This window comes from Curcuma longa, chromosome 2 (assembly GCF_044706935.1).
Source record: "Curcuma longa cultivar G26 ecotype Majalengka, Jawa Barat chromosome 2, ITB_CL_G26_1.1, whole genome shotgun sequence".
NCBI lineage: Eukaryota > Viridiplantae > Streptophyta > Magnoliopsida > Zingiberales > Zingiberaceae > Curcuma > Curcuma longa.
The window spans coordinates 12856266-12874609 of NC_133862.1; the positions used below are offsets into that span (position 1 = coordinate 12856266).

Sequence of the window (18344 nt, forward strand, 5' to 3'; positions counted from 1 at the left end):
TTTACATGTTTAATAGATAAGTCATAAAATTGATTTTACATGAATGATAAATAGTAAACACAAATACATGGAAATATATATAAAAGAAAAGATAAATGAAGAAGAAGAATAATACAGATGAAGAAAGAAAGAAAGAAAGAAAAGGTTTACCATAAAATTTGTAAAAAAAAGACTATTATTTTGCCGAGATTAGAAGACATCTAAGGGTACGTTTTAAACAAAAATAAAGTGTGAAACACCTACTAAAAAACCAAAACTCAAAAGTACAATTTAGAAAGTTTGCTTTATTTCTTACCTCGTCTTTATTCTCCTGTGAATAAAGAAATCTTTATGCGAAGGGAAACACAGACTAAAAGTCAATACACGACTGGTAGCTTTCTGACGTTGTCCTTGGCTCTGCAACATTAGTTGTCCACAAAATACTGAAATAGAGGCTGACACATCATCTGAAGAAGTTGAAACGCTGCACATTCACACACACACACAAAAGATCCGGGAGAATTAGGAACATGGCAAAGTAATGGGATGATGATCATATATTGATCTTACCAACTGAAATGGTAATATTATTCTCTTTCAACAGTGCTCCCTATATAGACAGAGAACAACAAATCTGCTCAATGTACAGTGTCAGGTAGAGAAATCTGGGTTTAGCTCAGTCAGATTTTTCAAGCTCTCTAAATCTCTCGTCCCAATCTCTACCCTCGTAATCTTGGTCAATGAAATCTTTCTCAGTGGTATAGACAATCCTATCCGGGCTAATTGTCGTTTGCTGTGACATATCTCGAGCATTTAGCAACTACAAATTCAAGAGAAGCTATATAAAACATCTGATTCATTAGAAAGTAGGAACACAGTGATTCTAAAGAAGAATCTGTTACTTATAATTACCTTCCTTCTTAGAGATGGATCTGGCCTGTCAAGTATTTGAGCCCGCTGTTTCCTGGCTCGGTTTCTCTTCTCAATACTTTGGTTAGTCCTTAGCAGCAGGAACCATCTGATCAAAGGTATAGTGAAAAAAGATCCAGCATATATCTACACAAAGTAATCCATGATTAGAAACTGTTGTGGGGGTAAGTTTTATAAACAAGCTAAGGAGAGTATAAGTGTCATGAATTATATATAGAGCAATTGCCCTAGAAGAACCATTATTAATTAATAATTCTCAAATTGCACTTCGAGTTGCCTTTGTTTTTTCAAAATAAGTCTCTCTCACCCCTGAATGAATAAAAATACCCCCATTTTGGAGTGTTGTCTGCCTCCTTCCCAATCTGCTGCTTCAAACATGTCCTATTGTCGTTCAAACGCTGATGTCTCTCAATTTGGGTCACCTATATGCGGCTAGCAGTGGGGCTAAGCCCGAACGTCTTGAAGCCTTTCCCAATGATTCTTTGCAATGAAGCAAAGGCCAAACAAGGCGTCATGAACACGAGCAGATCCAACGCAATAGATCCACGCTTCTGCCACTTCATCCACACCAAATTCATGCTTTCTGCCTACAGCACCAGCACCAGTGGCAGCTCCACACAATCTAGAGGATGACATCAGTCCAATTAAGTCAAGCTTGCTAGGAAAGAGACTTGGGGATATTTTCATCCATTCTGAGGGGAGGGGCATCATTTTGAAAAATTAGCATGGGTGTGTTATTGGAAAATTATTGTTACTAGGGGCACTGTTAGGGTAATTGCTCTTGTATATATCTATAATGCTTTTGTGGGTACTCGCAATGCATTCCTTAATGCAATGGACATGTTTCACTCTGATTTTGTTTGACGATAAAAAAAAATGTTTAGATATTTGCTATCAAGTCTTGTGCTTAAAATGGGCATCATCTGTATCTCAAAAATGGAAATGTGAAACACTTAATTGAACTTTAACTATTTAACTAATAATCCCTGTATATTGAAGAATTTCACAAATATCTTCATTAATTTTCTATTATCCCGGCAAAAAACTCATTGATCCAGCAAGTTATTCAGTGTTCTTATGCTTAAGATCTAATTGATATTATATAGCTTGTCTATTACTTGTTCATCTCAAGATAGTGATATCTGCTGAAGCACTCTACAAGTTTGAAATACCTTGTGTAATTATTACCTAAAGTTCAATATACCTGTTGGTTTACTGATTTATATACCTGAAAGTAACTGAAAAAAAAAATCAAATCTGACCTCGGTGACTGGTAACAACTACCAACAATATTTCTCTGACAGTATGTTTCACCAATGCAAAGAGAACTTCACGGAATGAATGAAGATGTTGGAACCAAGTTATATGTATGTAAGATAGCAAATAAAGACCAACCTGTAGTAAAGGAAATATCTGGGAAACAAAAGAAACCAGTCCCTGAGGTGCAATCGAAGCATCCCTTCATATCCAAAAATCAACTCTCAAATAAACTCATAAGATTATGAATATTATCACACTAAGATGAAGGATAAGTTTGGTACTTTAGCATGCTACCAAGGACAATAACTCCAAAAAGGTTAAATGCTCCCAAACCTATAACCATTGCTTTCTCAGAAGCCCCAATTTCACTGCAAAAAAGACAAAACATCTCTTACTGCATCACCATCAGATCTAGTTCCCAATGCTTAGTTCTGCCTTAACAAAGAATATGGAGGATACTGATGGCTTTTTGCATACTGATTTAATAGGTTAGAAAAGTTTGATCGTAAGAAAACGATCTAAACAAAATAAAGAACTGAGAAAAAAAATTATCAAGCATGCGCTGGTTATGCCAATGTGTTGAATAGCTAAATATCCATAACAAAAACCAATAGAAAGGAATGCTAGTGTCCCATTATTAGAGAGAAAATGCATCTGCTAGAGCATCTTTTTCCCATGTCTCAATAAAAACAATTTAGAATGAAATGTCTGTTCTATTGAAATTATAATTTATCAAGGTAAGAGATAGAAAAACAGAAGTACCATTATGCCAGCTAACACCATAGTAATTTGACTCCAGAAAACCTGCTAAATTTAAAAGTACTTTGTTGCTTATAGATTTCAACAGAATGACTTCCTCAACTTTAATCTATGTCAGGCTCAAGTTTCTAAGAAAAATGTGGGACTGAATTACATGAAAAAAGGGCAGCCCGGTGCACGAAGCTCCCGCCATGCGGGGTCCGGGGAAAGGATCCATTGTACGCAGCCTTACCTTGCCTTTGGCAAGAGGCTGTTTCCAGGATTTGAACCCGTGACCTCTAGGTCACATGGCAGCAACCTTACCGTTGCGCCAAGGCTCCCCTTCTAGGACTGAATTACATGATGTAAATAAATTGTTTCAAAGATATATATCTTGTTTAGCTTATCTATGAGAAATATATATCTTTGAAACAATTTATTTACATCATGGGACTGAATTACATGATGTAAATAAATTGTTTCAAAGATATATATTTCTCATAGATAAGCTAAACAAGATACTCTGAGAGCAATAAGATAATTATAGATAACTTCAAGTGGCCCAAATGCGGAGAAGAAAATATAATACAAGCAACCTACTGACAAACCCTTCTATGCAGGACTAAATGATTTAATAAATCTGAAGTCATCATAGGATAAAGATCGCTACTGATGGAATATTTGATGCCTCAAATAACACAAAATCTAATGGAATTTCATATGAGAAGACAAACCTGAATTTCCATTTCTTTTCCTCAAAATATTTTTCAACACCATTAATCCACTCAGCCCACTTTTTGCCAACATATTCCTTTTTACCAACCTTTCGAAATGAAGCAGTTCGTTGCAATGATGGAAATCGATAAAGAATATTTCCCTGGTGGAATTGTATACTGATAAGAGAAGTGGACCATTCAAAATAGATAATTTTGTATTATTTTTTCATTCAAACACAATAAAAGAATATTTTTCTAACAAAATAGGTATAGTATATATTCAATTCCAAGTTGCCTTGTATCAGCAAAACCAAGATCCTAAAAAAGAATTGCATTATTGTCAAAAACAAATCACAAAAATTTTAAAAACAGAGTTTTTATTCTTCCAGGAGCACTTGACAAACGTTCAAATATCCTCAATGCTTGTGTTTCAAGGGAGATTTTCTCTTCCAATTTAGGTAGTTGAGAAACTCTTTCCAAATATCTCACCCTCCTACAATAAGGGAAATCTTTTGCATTAGGAAATTTGTCTCCATTTTTTTCGCCTTCCAATTCAAATAGAACAGATATATATTTTGTTCTGACAAGCATATATCATTGTTGTTGTTGTCATCATTATTGTTATTATAGTTATCATTATTATTGTGCTTTTGTTGGTATAGAATCATCTTTAACACTATGACAGAGTAATTAAAGTGAGATTGGGGCATAGGACCTCAGAGACATTAGGTGCAAATATATTTTGTGATGACTAATTAAAAGAGTAGCATATAAGTACGGTCATCAGGTTTAGTGTATCAATCTTCTGAACTTTGCTACTATGTTACCTGTTAAAAGTTTGCTCATCTAAGCATAACGCAATATGCATAATAGAAAGATTAACTGAGTATACTGTAAACAGCCATTAATCAGAACAATTGCTAAATAGCCTGTTTTTGCATAATGAACCTTATTCCAACAATATGATGCCAATGTATACTGTAAAAATATTTTTTTTCTCCATTCTCCAGGAATTCAAAAAAGTCAAGGAACTATGACAAATTAAATATGAAAGATTTGATCAATGCTTTCTTACAAAAAAAATTTCATCTCATGCCAAGTGCAAGCATAGTAAGGAGTAGGTAACCAAAGCATGTAACTGTAGTTATGCGAAGACAAAGAAGCGAGCCAACCATGTAAAAGCTCCAGTTCTAACAAAGGGTATAAGTTTGTCTTCTAACCCATAAACTTGATCAAGAAGCACTTTGATATGGTTGGGCCATTACAGAGTTACATAGGCAAACGCAAACTAACATTGTCTAGCTTGGCATAAGACACAAGCACAAGGTCTTCTAGCATGGCCCAAGTAACTCTAACATCACTATTGCCCTTCCGAATGGTGCATTTTTTTGAACGCGGCCTTCTATTCTTTATGAATTCTCATGCAATAATTATTCTTATGTTTGGTTGCAAAATGAACTTATAACACCAATTCTCATAAAAGTGTTAATTCTCTTATGATAATTCTTGGCTATCATCTCTATTACACATCGAGATTTAATAGAGTTTTGGAGAGTGAAGTAGGGACATGATACCCTAAACAAGTGTTTTTTAGTTAAACCAAAGTGCTTAAATGCCATTTGAATTTGGTTCGTGTTCAAGTTAAGTCCATGATTTAAAATGTCGTATTGTGTCAAATGGTACGGTTAAAAGGTATCATTCTGATAAATTAATAAAACTCGATACTAATTAGCACAACTAGTATATCCTATGTTACTGTGTCAATATGTCGATTAATATTATGCCATTCTAACATTTGACACCCTTGACACTGTATCGCTATGTCAATCATGTTGATGAATATTGTATCATAGTAACATTTGACACCATTGACATGCTACAAAATGTATCAAGATAAATTAAAATAATATTTTTTTTGTAGTTTGTGCCCACACATTGTAGTACAATGTCAAACTGATACCATTTTGGATAGTACACAAAGTCCAAAGTTAGGTATATACTTGTGTTCTCTTCTTCTTTTCCATTTCTCCTCCAAGTTTCCACACCATACTTCAAAACATTGGCGTTGGTCCAATATCATTCTAGTCAACATCCAAAACATCAGCATGACTTCAGATTTTAAACCTTGGTTAAGCCAACAAATAGTTGAACCACTTGTAAATTGAACAATGTGTATTGGGATAAACCCAAGCTCGATTTGGACTTGGATTGAGGTTTTATGCTTGAACCAACTAAAACCAATTCTGGACTAAGTGAGGAGGTAGGGTTACTTGGTTGGTTAAAAGCCCTTTTCTCCTTCATTACCCACATGATGTATCCCCCTCCCTATGAACAATGGTGCCCCACTATCCTCTTCTAATCTTGCAAAGCCACATGCAATTTTCCTGTCCTTGTCTTGTGTACTCAGCCACACCTGTGCGTGGCCTGTTGCCCTTGAGCAACACAACAGTTGCATAAAACTTGTTGTTTGCCTTTTGACAGTGTGTTGCCTGTGCATCTTTTACCAAAACACATCTCATGATGCCTGCTTGTTCCTTGTTGCTCATGCCACATTCCACCTACTCACGTCACTTGTTGTCTACTTGCATCACATTTTGCCTATAAACAGCATGTTCATAAACTGCTGGCTACCCTAGGACACCGCCTATACATGCTTCCTGCCTCCTCTTACGTGCTGCTTGGTGCCTAGTGCATTGTCCATCACCTGCTTGTTCATTGTCTGTCGCCTGCTTCACACCTTGTCTATTGCTTGTGCAAATTGCCTGATGCCTATGTGTGCTGGTTGTCCTCATGCGCCACCAGGACGCACTAACAAAACAATGTTATTTTGGATAGCTAGTTTCAATAATGAAAAGTCCAGAGTTAATTCATTATTCTATTTGTTTGGCTTGTTCTGGTGCCATTTTGCTCTTACACCTTTGTTCATACTGATGTTGACTTTTCATGATTTGCATACATAATGGAATTCTATGAATAATATTCAGTAACATGTTTTAAATTATACGACGTTAGACCCTTATGTGAGTATCAATTTATATGGGTTATTAAACACTAGTTAAAATTCTTATTTACATGGTTGGATTTATATGTTGTGTGGTAGTGTAGGTTAATTTAGTTATTTTGATCTATAACATGATGTCATTTTGTTATGTTAGTGTTGGTACATTGACATCTATGTTAATGTTAGAGCTCATTGTCTTTGGTTGGAACCTGGAGGGTAGTACATGAACTAGCATATTTGAATGGTTTACTTGTGAATGACGACTTACTAAGGATAATAATATATTGTGTATGAAGCCTTTAGTGGATGTTGACTATTGTGAATAAGATGTTTACAAAGACTCTATAGTGAATACAGTTTTGGTCTATTAGATTATATCTGCACTATCTTAGCAGCCAGTGTTATATCTTTAAACACATTGGCCATGTAGGAGAGAGTGATCTGCCAAGCACATCTCACACCGGTAACCTTTGGCAGTCATACACGTGTTGGAGCATAAGCATGTACCATCACCATCACACAATGGGAGTGTTGGAGGTAACACCAAAATAATGGTCCAACCATGCTCAGTGATTGGTTTTAACCAGTTGGCAAATATTATGCTGATAGCAGTGTAGATTCCCTTAATAGATGCAAAACTTAGTTAATTGTTGCATTGTATGTTCAATGTAGCGTGTTGTTCATGGTGTCAGGGGAATATTGATCAAAATCAATCCGCTGGTGGCATTTAGCAGAATCAAGATGAGAAAAAAGCAAAATGAACTAGAATAATTTTAACCAGAAATGAATTCTAGAGTAATACTCCCCCAGTCCTAGAATAGGATCAACCAATTTAATATATAGTATCATCTTAACTAACATGACTAAAATATTAAGAATATGGTACAGATTCCCAGACCTCGTCATCCACTTCTGGATACCCCTGAAATCTTAATAGCACAGGTAGGATAAATGCCTCATCATCCTGTGATTCACAAATTGAATACATCAAGTACAGAAAGGAATACAGGACTACTGAGCTTAAATGCATCCGCTAAAAATGTGGGTGTTTGCAAATACTATGCACAGATCTGTCAGATGGATTAGCTACAGAAGATAAATAATGAAAACTAATAAAAGAATCAATGGAGATGGATCCATAAAACAGATATTTCTACAATCCTTCGTATGGTGGGTACCTAGATTCCAGAATTAGTGCAATGCCTTCTATGTATAACAATGGGATCATGTGTAGTACCAAATGATGGATGAACTTTGGGTTTCTGAGGTTCTATTCTCATTGGCAGACAATGAAAGAGCTGCATTAAGATAACCGCATACCTGCGTCTCATCAATCGGAGGTACATCTAGATATGGAGCAAGTTCTTCTGCTGCAACAACACCACCGTTTGAGGAGATATATTGTCCTATCTGGCAATGACAGATACCAACTTATGTATAGTTGACCTCTTGATCAATGGATCAACAGAACATAGAAGTAAGAATATTGGGTAGCAGAGACAGAGTTGTCACCAGAAACAAATTGGTTCTAGTAGTCTATTTCTTAGGTAAATATCTCATAAGTACATATTATTATGTACAAGTGCTATTTGAACAGGGCAGTATACAGCTTGATTTGTTGATGATTAGTCATAACCTCTTGATGTGAAAAGTGAGCACTGCCTAATTATATTGAAACCATTGGCATAAAAGTGTAGAGAATATCAAGTGTTCAACCAAGGTTTAAAATATCTAGCCGTGCCGAAGTTTCGGTCCCGGACCAGAACGATACAGTTTCGATACCGTATCGTACCGTGCCAGTATAGTTTCGGTATTTTTAAAATATAAAATATATTAATTAAAATAAAAAATTTAATATAAATATTTAAAAAAAAAAAATAATTTTTTTGATAATTTTATAGGTTTTAATAAAGCCTATTTAAATTATCCCGAACTACAACTTTGAACTATAGCTAGGCATTGATTATTAAAACCTAATTAAATCCTAAGTTTTAAAAACAAAAAAAAATCGCGGACAGCGCCGCGCGATCAGTGCGCGTGGCCCGCGCGGAGCATCGCCGGGCCCCGGCAGCGTCGCCGGCCCCGAGCGGGGCCTCCGGCGGCGTCGTTGAGCCCAGGCGACGCCTCTGGAGGCGTTCTTCGACCGGAATTTCTGTGTCGGCGCTGTGCCGGTGCCGGTACCTCGGCGGAATGAAATTTTTCGTGCGTATCATCCGATATGGCACGAGATTTCAATCCTTGTGTTCAACTTAAACAAAAATAGTAATATAGAAATTTTCAACAAAATTACCAGCTTCCATCTCTCTTCTTCAAGACCCTGATTGGGATCCCCATCACCAAATACAAATGAGAAAACCTACAAATTGAGAGCATTATTCACAGCACTTGGAAGCAACTTGACCAAAATAAAGACAAACATATGATCAACCCTTTCTTATTACAGATTCAACAAAATTCATTCCACCCTCTTGTCTCATCTGCCGCCTTCTGTAGTAATTCATGTCCCAGTACCTGCATAGGTGATTCATGGTTATAAATGAGACTCCATCACAGAAAAGCGATAAGCATCAATAAATGAAATGTATTAATTAGCCTTCTTCTCTTTCAAACATGTTTATGCAACACAAGTGTTCATTTGATTGACAAACAGAGTCAAACTTTTTAAATTTTATCAGAAATGAACCTTCTCACCTATGGCACATGTATTCACACCTCATGTTATTTGATAAATTTTCTTGTTTTCTTCTGAAGTTCAGACTCTAGCTAATTGGCAAATGATAACAAACCCAGTTTCAGTTAACAAGTAATAATTAGGACTTAATCAAATCCATCTTCATCACATCCGCCATGATGAATGATAAGCCCCCAGTTTCTGTTAATGAGTACATTGACTTATTCAAGGTCATCCTTACAAAAATCACCATGATTAGAAGTAACTGTGGTTAACTCCTGTTTTCATTTGCACCTCCTTGTATCTAACCCTTCGACTCTTTGTTCCTTTGTAAGCATATGAGTAAAAATCTTAGCAATGTGCTAATAATTATGATAGCAGCTGCAATCAATGAATGATAATTTTAGAGGAGTTGTAGGTTAGCTCCCTCAAACTTTATATAAATATTATTGATATATTAGAATATTTCAATAGAAATTACACATTTACATAATGCTCCAAAACCCCTTCTTAAGTTGATTTGAATATACAATAGAAATTACAAATATATTCAAGGATACAACCTATAATACTCATGTGGACGAGAGACTCGAGAAGCCCACATAATAAAGGCATGGAGATAATTCCCAAAATGAAACAAGAAGTCCACAAAATGATGCACACAGAGAGGAGAGAATAAGGCCATCTTGAAATGATCATGGAATGATGCACGCAACGAGAAGAGGAGAGATTTGTCTTTAAATGTCCGTTGAATGACACACATGACATTCATGGAATGATGCACATGCGGAGTGACTCACATGGAGGGTCAATTGGAGACAATATGTACAAAATCGCATGGAGGTTCAATCGAAGATGCATGAAATGATCTGTTAAGACTTAACCAACGACGATGATGCATGAAATAACACAACTGTAGGGCTTATAGCTATCTTTTCTAAAAATAAAGAGTAAGATTAATAAAATACTTATTGTTGTAGAACTATGTTAGTGATCATCTTTAAGTCCTCTTTTTATATTAGTATTGAATGAACTTGCCATGACATATATCAGCATATGATGTTGTGCTGATTATGAGTTACAGAATAATTTGGAAATTAAAGTATGGAAACAAATTTTAGAAACTAAAGTTTTTAAGCTAAGATGAATTAAAACTACATATATGAAATACAACTTTAGAGACAACAAAAGAAAATGCAAAAAAAAAAAAATACTAACAATAATGGGCAGTCAAAACTTTTTTTTTCAGTGGAAATTCTTTATATAAATAAAAGTTTCAAATATCAGGAATCAATTATTCCATAACAAGAGAAGTTCATGAACACATTATTCATAGGACAAATGTTGGATCGCATTCGGAGGGGGCTTTCAATTATTGTGCAATTGTCTTGTTCCCTTTAGGCTAAAGAAGAAATATGATCCAACCATCTATGTTAAACCTAAGTAAAAACACAAATAATTTAGAAAAGATGAATTTTAAAATGGATACTAGGAGTAAGAAAATATGTTTTAAAACTAGGAGATATGTGTGCCTCCTCTAAATGGAAAAATGTGAGACAATAATGATAAACCAGTTGAATCAATTGAAGATTGTGAGAGTAAAGGGAGAATTAAACTTTTCTTGACAACATTAAAAGGATCAAAATTACCCAGTTATTATTAATGATGCGGTAATACATGAGCTCAATCACAAGGTAAGGCAGTCAATCCCAAAAAATTGAGAGACAAGTTGTAAAGTTGTTGTTGTAAATTCAGTACACAAACAAATCTTCAGATTTTATCATTTCAATTTCTTATTTAGCTGAATTTTGGAAAATGTAACCAGATAGACTATAGAAGCCCATTAAATTGTTAAAAGTACTAAACTAATATTGGAGAAAATTGGTGATAATAAAAACTAGTTTTTAGACTCATAATTATGTGTAACTTTCCATATCCTGTGCCTTCATCTCTTCTTCCTCCTATTAAATACTAATCCATTAAGGCATAAACCATAGATATATCTAACCCTCTATTTTTACAACATAGGGTGACCCCAAGCAGAGGGAGGGCATAATTAATTAGTTTTAAGATGGAGGTTACTAGGAAACCACAACCTAGAAGTCTACTTGACTTGATCTGTAGCCAGAGCATAAATGAAATATAATTTCATTTTTCCCATATACAATCTCTTCACGAAGTAGGAGATTCAGATGCAAGTTTCTATAGCCGTCAGAATCACATAAGAGCTGAAAAATCAGCATGAAATTGGAGCTCAAGAACTTACCAGAATAAATCAGATGGGCGAAAGAGAAATGTAACGCCAGAATCATACGATCTTCCTCGTCTACCACGACCATTTTCACCTTCACTATAATGAACAAGAGAATGTAGGATTTTCTCAACATACTAAAAACTCTCGACAAAGAACTTGTCTAAATGATAAAATTGGTAATAGGAAATTTGAAAGGTTAAGATAAAGATTATTAGACTAATGACAAAAGAATTGGACCTCCGACTAGAAGAAGCAAGGACAATAATTGTTGTGTACACAAGCACTATTGAGGTAATAAGTGCAGTGCCAAATGATACTCTAACTAAATAAGCTGCAGCTGTCTGCCAACAACATCAAAATAGAGTGTGCTCAGCACAAACAATTTATAAGACACTGGAGATAACAAATATATTAAGACATTTGAGCAGTGGAAACACAGTACCTTCATTTTGTTAAGAAAAGGTTCAACTTTCATCTTAAAAGACTTTGCCAAAAGCTTAGAACGGTAATCCTTTGGAAACGTGTATAACACATCACCATCATCTGAAACCTACATACAGGAACTTTCATCAAGATTAGAATCATAAGTTTAACGGAACAGATGCATGAGGTGATACGACATTGTGAAATAATAATAGTAAACACCTAAATACCCAGATAAAGGATATAGTATAGTAGACAAGAGTTCCAATAATTGTAATAGAAGTGTTTCTCCTATACAAGGCAGGCTGAGAGTTTGGATAGACAAGAGGGTCAAGAACTTTAATCACCATATAATCAAAGAAATCTCAACAATGGTTATCAAGATCAGTATTGAGGTCGGAATCGAATGGTCAACAAACGTAAAATATAGATTGGATTGGCAGAAAAGGTGGAACCAGAATTGTTAAGGAAAAAAAGGCTTTATATAATAGTGTTCAATCATGATAAGAATGTACATAATATTTCATCAAATAGCATATACTTAACAACATATATTATAAATAATTCATATTAGAACGAATGAAGTTGGAAGTAGATAAGATATTACCACTATTACAATATTAAGGCATATTGTTATCATCATCAAGTTAATAGTATCATATTAGTGTTACTATTTGATAAAATTATATTTTAAAACTATTGGGTAATAGTAGATCACTAGTATAAATATATAAGTACAGATCATTAATAAATATAAATCATATCTATTACTATGTAAACAATAAATTAAAAAATGCATTATAAGCTATAATAAAATCAAAATGTACTAGATTTGTTATGGACAAATGGTCCAAGTGTAAATATGTATTGGGTAAAGGACTCTCTTGTAATATACCATATTTGTTTTAATACCTATATGAGGTAGAGCGGGGCTCCTTAGAATCCTATGTGGAATTATTCCCCACAACATGGAATCAAAGTTGCTTGTCCCTTCATGACCATCAGTCCATCCCAACATTCAGAATTTTCATTTCTCGTCTCAGTCATCGTATGTGTCATTTCAAGGTCTATTGAGCACCAACATTGTCTAGGTTATGTTGCACATTGCTGGAGCTTTGAAGCAGTGGGCAATTCTTCTACACTATCCAATTGAGGTTTCTCTACATGTGGGTCTCTCTCCCTCTACATGGTCTTGTCTCCATCACATGCAGCAACCTAATATCTTTTCTTGTACGATCTTGTCTCCACCATTTGCCACAGCCAAAGCTTCACGTTTGGGTTTCTCTCTATGCATGTTGACCTTGAGATCACACCAAGCACAAATGAGCCACAAACACATTGTTTCTTCTGCATTGTATCTCCGTGACGTTGGCTCCAACATGTCGAAAGTATCCAAAGGCAATGATCTTTGTCACTTGTGTCCAAGGGAGACTCAGTCCTCCATGAGCTCTAACCATTTCCTATAGAATCTTCAATATCAAATCCACTTCAGTCTAGACAAGCCAAAGGTTCCTTAGTAATTGTCCTGTTATTAAGTTGATCAACCTTGGACAAGAATATATATAAAGAGATATATATTATGTTGAACTTTGAAAAAGGTCAATGGTGAGATTGAGAGGATTACTCTGGTAAACCAGTTAGCAATGTGAAAGCTCCTTGTGGTCATCCTTCTCACGTTGCTCAACTCAATTCCATTGTTGTTGTTTCAGAGGCTCCTTCAGCTCTAGACTACTATTAGTGCTTCATCTCAACTAGTCCACATCATAGATATATGGAGGTATCTCTAGGGTAAACTAATTTTGTGCATTTGGATCGTCTTTTGGATCTTAGATCAGACTCAAGAGCCTATGAACATACCTCTGGTATTATTTCCTCTTTCTTTGCTCTCGCACCACTCACACATCCAACCAATATCATGATAGCTAATGGGTCTCACTCATCAGTTAAAGGCATTTTAGAAATTTCTCTTTCACTTACACCACATCTGTTTCAATATTTACATCTCTAAGTTTCCATTGAATCTATTATCTATCGACAAACTTAATCATTGAATTGTTTCATTACCTTTAGTGTTACCTCTACTTTGATTTAGAATTCAAGGATAGACAAGGTAATTAGTACCGAGCATGAGTCAAGTGGATTATAGCAACTGGATATCCCTCTATTGTCTTTGACTCTCTTAGCTACACCTGCACCCTTCCAAATTCACATTCATAGGCATCTTGGTTATCCCTCCTTCCAAAGCTTGAACTATATGATTCACAATCTATCTAATTTTTCAGCTCTTGAACGTGAAGATTGTTAAATACACTAGGCCTTTTTTCTCCAAATAGTGTTCGTAAATGTGCTCCTGCACTCTATGCCTTAGTTTATTCACACTCATTCCCTTAATTTATTTGGACATCTAGGGTCCAAGTCAAGACGGCTCTAACTTTGGTTTCCAATATTTCCTTACCTTCATCGATAGTTATTCTTGAATGATGTAGTGTTTTCTCCACATTTTATGCTAAAATCAAAAAAGAATTTGTCATCTTCATTAAGTGTGTATGCAATGATAAGGCTAGAGAATACCTGCTTGGCTCTTTTCAGCCATTTCCCTCAAGTCATGATGTTCTTCATGTCCACATAAAGAATTAGCACCATCTAAAGATTGGTCAAACTAAGTTCTACACGTGCAAGTCCCATTTCTTTCTGGGATAATGTCACTGCACGTTATCTTATTGCATCCTCCACACTTCACGAGCAAATTTCCTTTACTATTCTTTTTCCACAAAATATTATATATTCTCTTATACCAAGAGTTTTTGATGTATTTACTTTGTTCACCTAGTTCCCCTGGTTGTAATAAGTTGTTCAAAATCCATCAAGTGCATTTTACTTGGTTATGGTCGTCTGTGAAAAGGAGGTTACCACTATTTTTCTCTCGAAACACGACAAACCTTTATCTCTTTAGTAGTCTCTGGATGTGACCATTTTCAAGCACACTCCTTTCCCGCTATACCATCTTTATTTTAGTCTAGGAAATTCTAATTTTGCCTACCTCATAACACACCTCTTGTTCCTTTTAGTAATGTTAATCCACCATCTGAGGAACCTCCTTGTTAGTGTACAGTTTCCACACCTTAGAGACACTCTAGCACATCCAGAGAGTTTCTCACTCTTTTGATATATCAGATCCCTTTTAATTTAGACATTCTCTTTAGTACAAAGATGCAATAGAACAACTAATCTATCTCATAAACACGAGACCAAACATTTATCTTAAGGTTCAATCTAATGAGATCATCACCTCCTTGTAATAGACCATATTTGTCATAGTACATATATAAGGTAAAGGGAGGCTATATGGGATTCCTACATAGAATAATTCCCCTCAATAACAATATTATTAAATTTTATTTGATATAATTAGTTTATTATTTGATATCTCATATTATAAGCTTAGTTGGGGCCTAAACAACATTGTGATCGTATTTATAAGATTTCTCTCAGACAACAGTATCTTCTCGCAATCAACACTCTAAGAGAAATAAACATAGCGCTTGGTCTAATTAATGGTGATGTATGAGTAGTAGCAAGGAAGAAATATCGATCTCATAACAATCTCAAGTAATGGCGTGGCTAAGAAATTTAAGCTGGAATAAATAAAAGTGAAGAAGACTCTCTCACCTAACTGGGACTCAAGTTGGGATTGGCAAAACGTTTGCTAAATCCCCAAATTTGTCAATCAACCAAGCTAAACTAAATTTTAAACAATCTCATCCATTTTGGCTAGAATTTTGCCAAATTTTATTCATTTCATTTTCTAGTGGAATCTATCTCATGTGTAGGTAATATCTTCAAATCTCATATTCTTTTTTTAACATCTCCAATAATATTCCTAAGATAACCAATTTTTCAAAAACATTTGAATCAACTTTTGTCGATACTAATCCAACTCATCTAGTACGAGATTTGGCAAATCATATAATGACAATCTTAATTAACTCATTGTGTGCACATATGTGAAGTAAGGTTGAGGGATAACTCCGAGTGATGCTCTTATAATGGACCATGACATCAATGTTATCAAATCTGAAAATGCTAGACTAGTATACATGATGGGCACTAAGTTCATGTATCGATAGACAGCACAAGTCATTGTCCATGGAAGAAGTATAAAAGTTATCTTCTAAAAATTATGAAGTAAACAAATTTATCTGGAGAGCAATATTTTTGGTAGAAATAGGAATTAAAAAGTTAGTGCAAGCATGAATAGTACTTTTTTTACCATCATTGTAAGATTATAATCAACATACTGTAGGATGTTAGTCTTCTATTACCACAATGAAGTCTCCATTAGGAAAGAAAAGTGTGATTATTCAAAAGAAGAAAACAAAAAGAAAAAAAGAAGAAGAGTTTGCATAAATAGCTTTACAATTGGAAAAATAAGTCATCTTACCAAATGGATTTATTCGGAATTTACCAATTCTAATTATTACAATGTTAGAAAAGAAGTGTGTTGCAGAAAATAATAGACATAAGGAAAATGTTTTGACAGGCTTCCATAGTATAGAAAAAAATTGGAGGTAGGTAGAAAACATAATATAGTTTGTGCTCCAAACAAGAAGGGAGAGAAGGAAAATTAAGGAGACACTGATCTGAAGAAAAATCAGGTAGAGAAGGAGAAAATAATTAAAATAAGGATAGTGAGAAAATTACAAAAAAATTGCTGCATAAGGTCATCTAACTGTGCTCGCCAAGTAAGAAGCCATTCGTCGCACTAAAACTCTCCCGACAAATGATGTTTCAAACTAAGAAAACATGTGATTTTCCACAATATATATATATATATATATATATATATATATATATGAGTTCTGTTAATTGGAGGCAGTGAATGTTCTATTTCTTGAGGCACACGTCCAAAAGATGAAGCTCTTCCTAGCATTTCTTATGAAATGCTTGATCAAGTGATGCCTAGTTTAAATTTCCTACCTTTGGAAAAGAACCTTAATCAGTTCATCATTCACCTAGCAGCTTTCCAAGCACCTTCAAATAATATCACTCAACATAGCTCAACCTTAACACACACACAAATTTCAGTAGAGGAGAAGGTTGACACTTTGCTTGTTTGGAATTGTAAAATTTCACAAAATCTGGAAATCTAATTCCACTAAATTCTTTTGTTTGGAAAATAGAACAAAAAAATTGGTTGAAATGTCTTGAGAATCTATGTACTATAGATTATATAATGTAATACTAAAATGTGTCCAAAATTCCACCATTCCAAGTGTGAGTAACAGGACTTTAATTGTTATTTTCATACTTAAATCCAAACATAGGAATTAGTATCAGGCATAAACCTCAGCAACGCCACTATGTAAAAGGATGTGCTACTATTGGAGTGACTTTACGTATACAATCGGGAACATGTAGAATCTTCTCTAAGCAAGTCTCTTATAGGGGAAATCGATTGTAGAAAAAAAGTTAAGGATCGTAAGAAACGAACAAAGCAAACTCAAATCTACTCGTGACAGCTTAGAATGATAGTTATCATGAGAAAGAGAAGTGCGCTCACGGCTCACCTCCAAGAATCCCCCAGTATCCGCGGCGAGTGCCTGCAGTGCTCTCTCAGCTTCATTTAGCTTAAGCCCGGCCTTGCTAGCCACGTCGCCAATCGTGACCCGCGCGCCATAATAATCCACTGCCTCCATGGCGAGGTTGCGCACGTCGGATGGGAGCTTGTCCGTCTCCACGGTGCTGCCAGGACGGATTCCCGCCGGCACCTGGAAGCTGGCTCGGACGGATGGAGTCGGGATCCGGGAGGTTGGGCATCTGAGAGCGATGCGGAAACGAACCGACGAGTGGAAGGAGGAGGAAGAAGAAGAAGAAGAAGAAGAGAGATCGGTGCGGCGGGTGGAGGCTCGGAGGAGGAGGAGAAAGGGTTTGGAGCAGAGGGAGCGCGACGTGGAGGTGGTGGAGGAAGAGGAGGAGATGGAGATGGAAGCCATGGATTGGAGGAGGAGGATTAGGTCAGATTTGGGGCTCAAAGCCCCTTATCATTTCCACCTCTTGCCAACGTCGAACAGAAGAAGTAGTGGTCAAAAACGAAGCTACCAATCTCTCGATTTTTTTAATTATTATTATTATTTTTTATTTCAGATCTCTAATTCTTAGAATCTATTAATTCAATCTAGTTTCATTAAAAGTGTTCATTTGTCAATGGGATAAATCGAAAATTTTTATATTTTAATCGGATTTGAGTTGAATTAAATTCGATCAGGTTTGAATTTAAAATTTAAAATTTTTAAAAAATTAGATTAAATTTTATTTTAAAAATTAAGATGTTTTAATAGAATATTAATATTACAATAATAAAATAAAAATAAA

At 35.2% G+C, this 18344-nt stretch overlaps 1 protein-coding gene across 3 annotated transcripts; it reads right to left on the bottom strand.

Annotated features, from left to right (window-relative positions):
* Positions 1-189: 189 nt before the first annotated feature.
* LOC141821258 (uncharacterized protein At5g03900, chloroplastic) lies at positions 190-18010 on the bottom strand. 3 transcript variants are annotated; one of them, XR_012601206.1, is made up of 14 exons: positions 17540-18010; positions 11992-12099; positions 11787-11890; positions 11562-11645; positions 9066-9135; positions 8915-8980; positions 7945-8034; positions 7523-7588; positions 3642-3784; positions 2451-2537; positions 2305-2368; positions 892-1035; positions 550-799; positions 190-446 (listed from the first exon to the last, which is right to left on the bottom strand). XR_012601206.1 is itself a non-coding variant. In XM_074708664.1 (13 exons), exons 1-13 carry the CDS (start codon positions 17963-17965, stop codon positions 656-658), a joined length of 1596 nt encoding a protein of 531 aa, XP_074564765.1. In that variant the 5' UTR covers positions 17966-18010; the 3' UTR covers positions 511-655. The 3 variants fall into 3 exon arrangements, 1 of the variants encoding a protein (XP_074564765.1); XR_012601207.1 differs by having other exon boundaries at positions 190-463; XM_074708664.1 differs by lacking the exon at positions 190-446 and having other exon boundaries at positions 511-799.
* Positions 18011-18344: the final 334 nt, after the last annotated feature.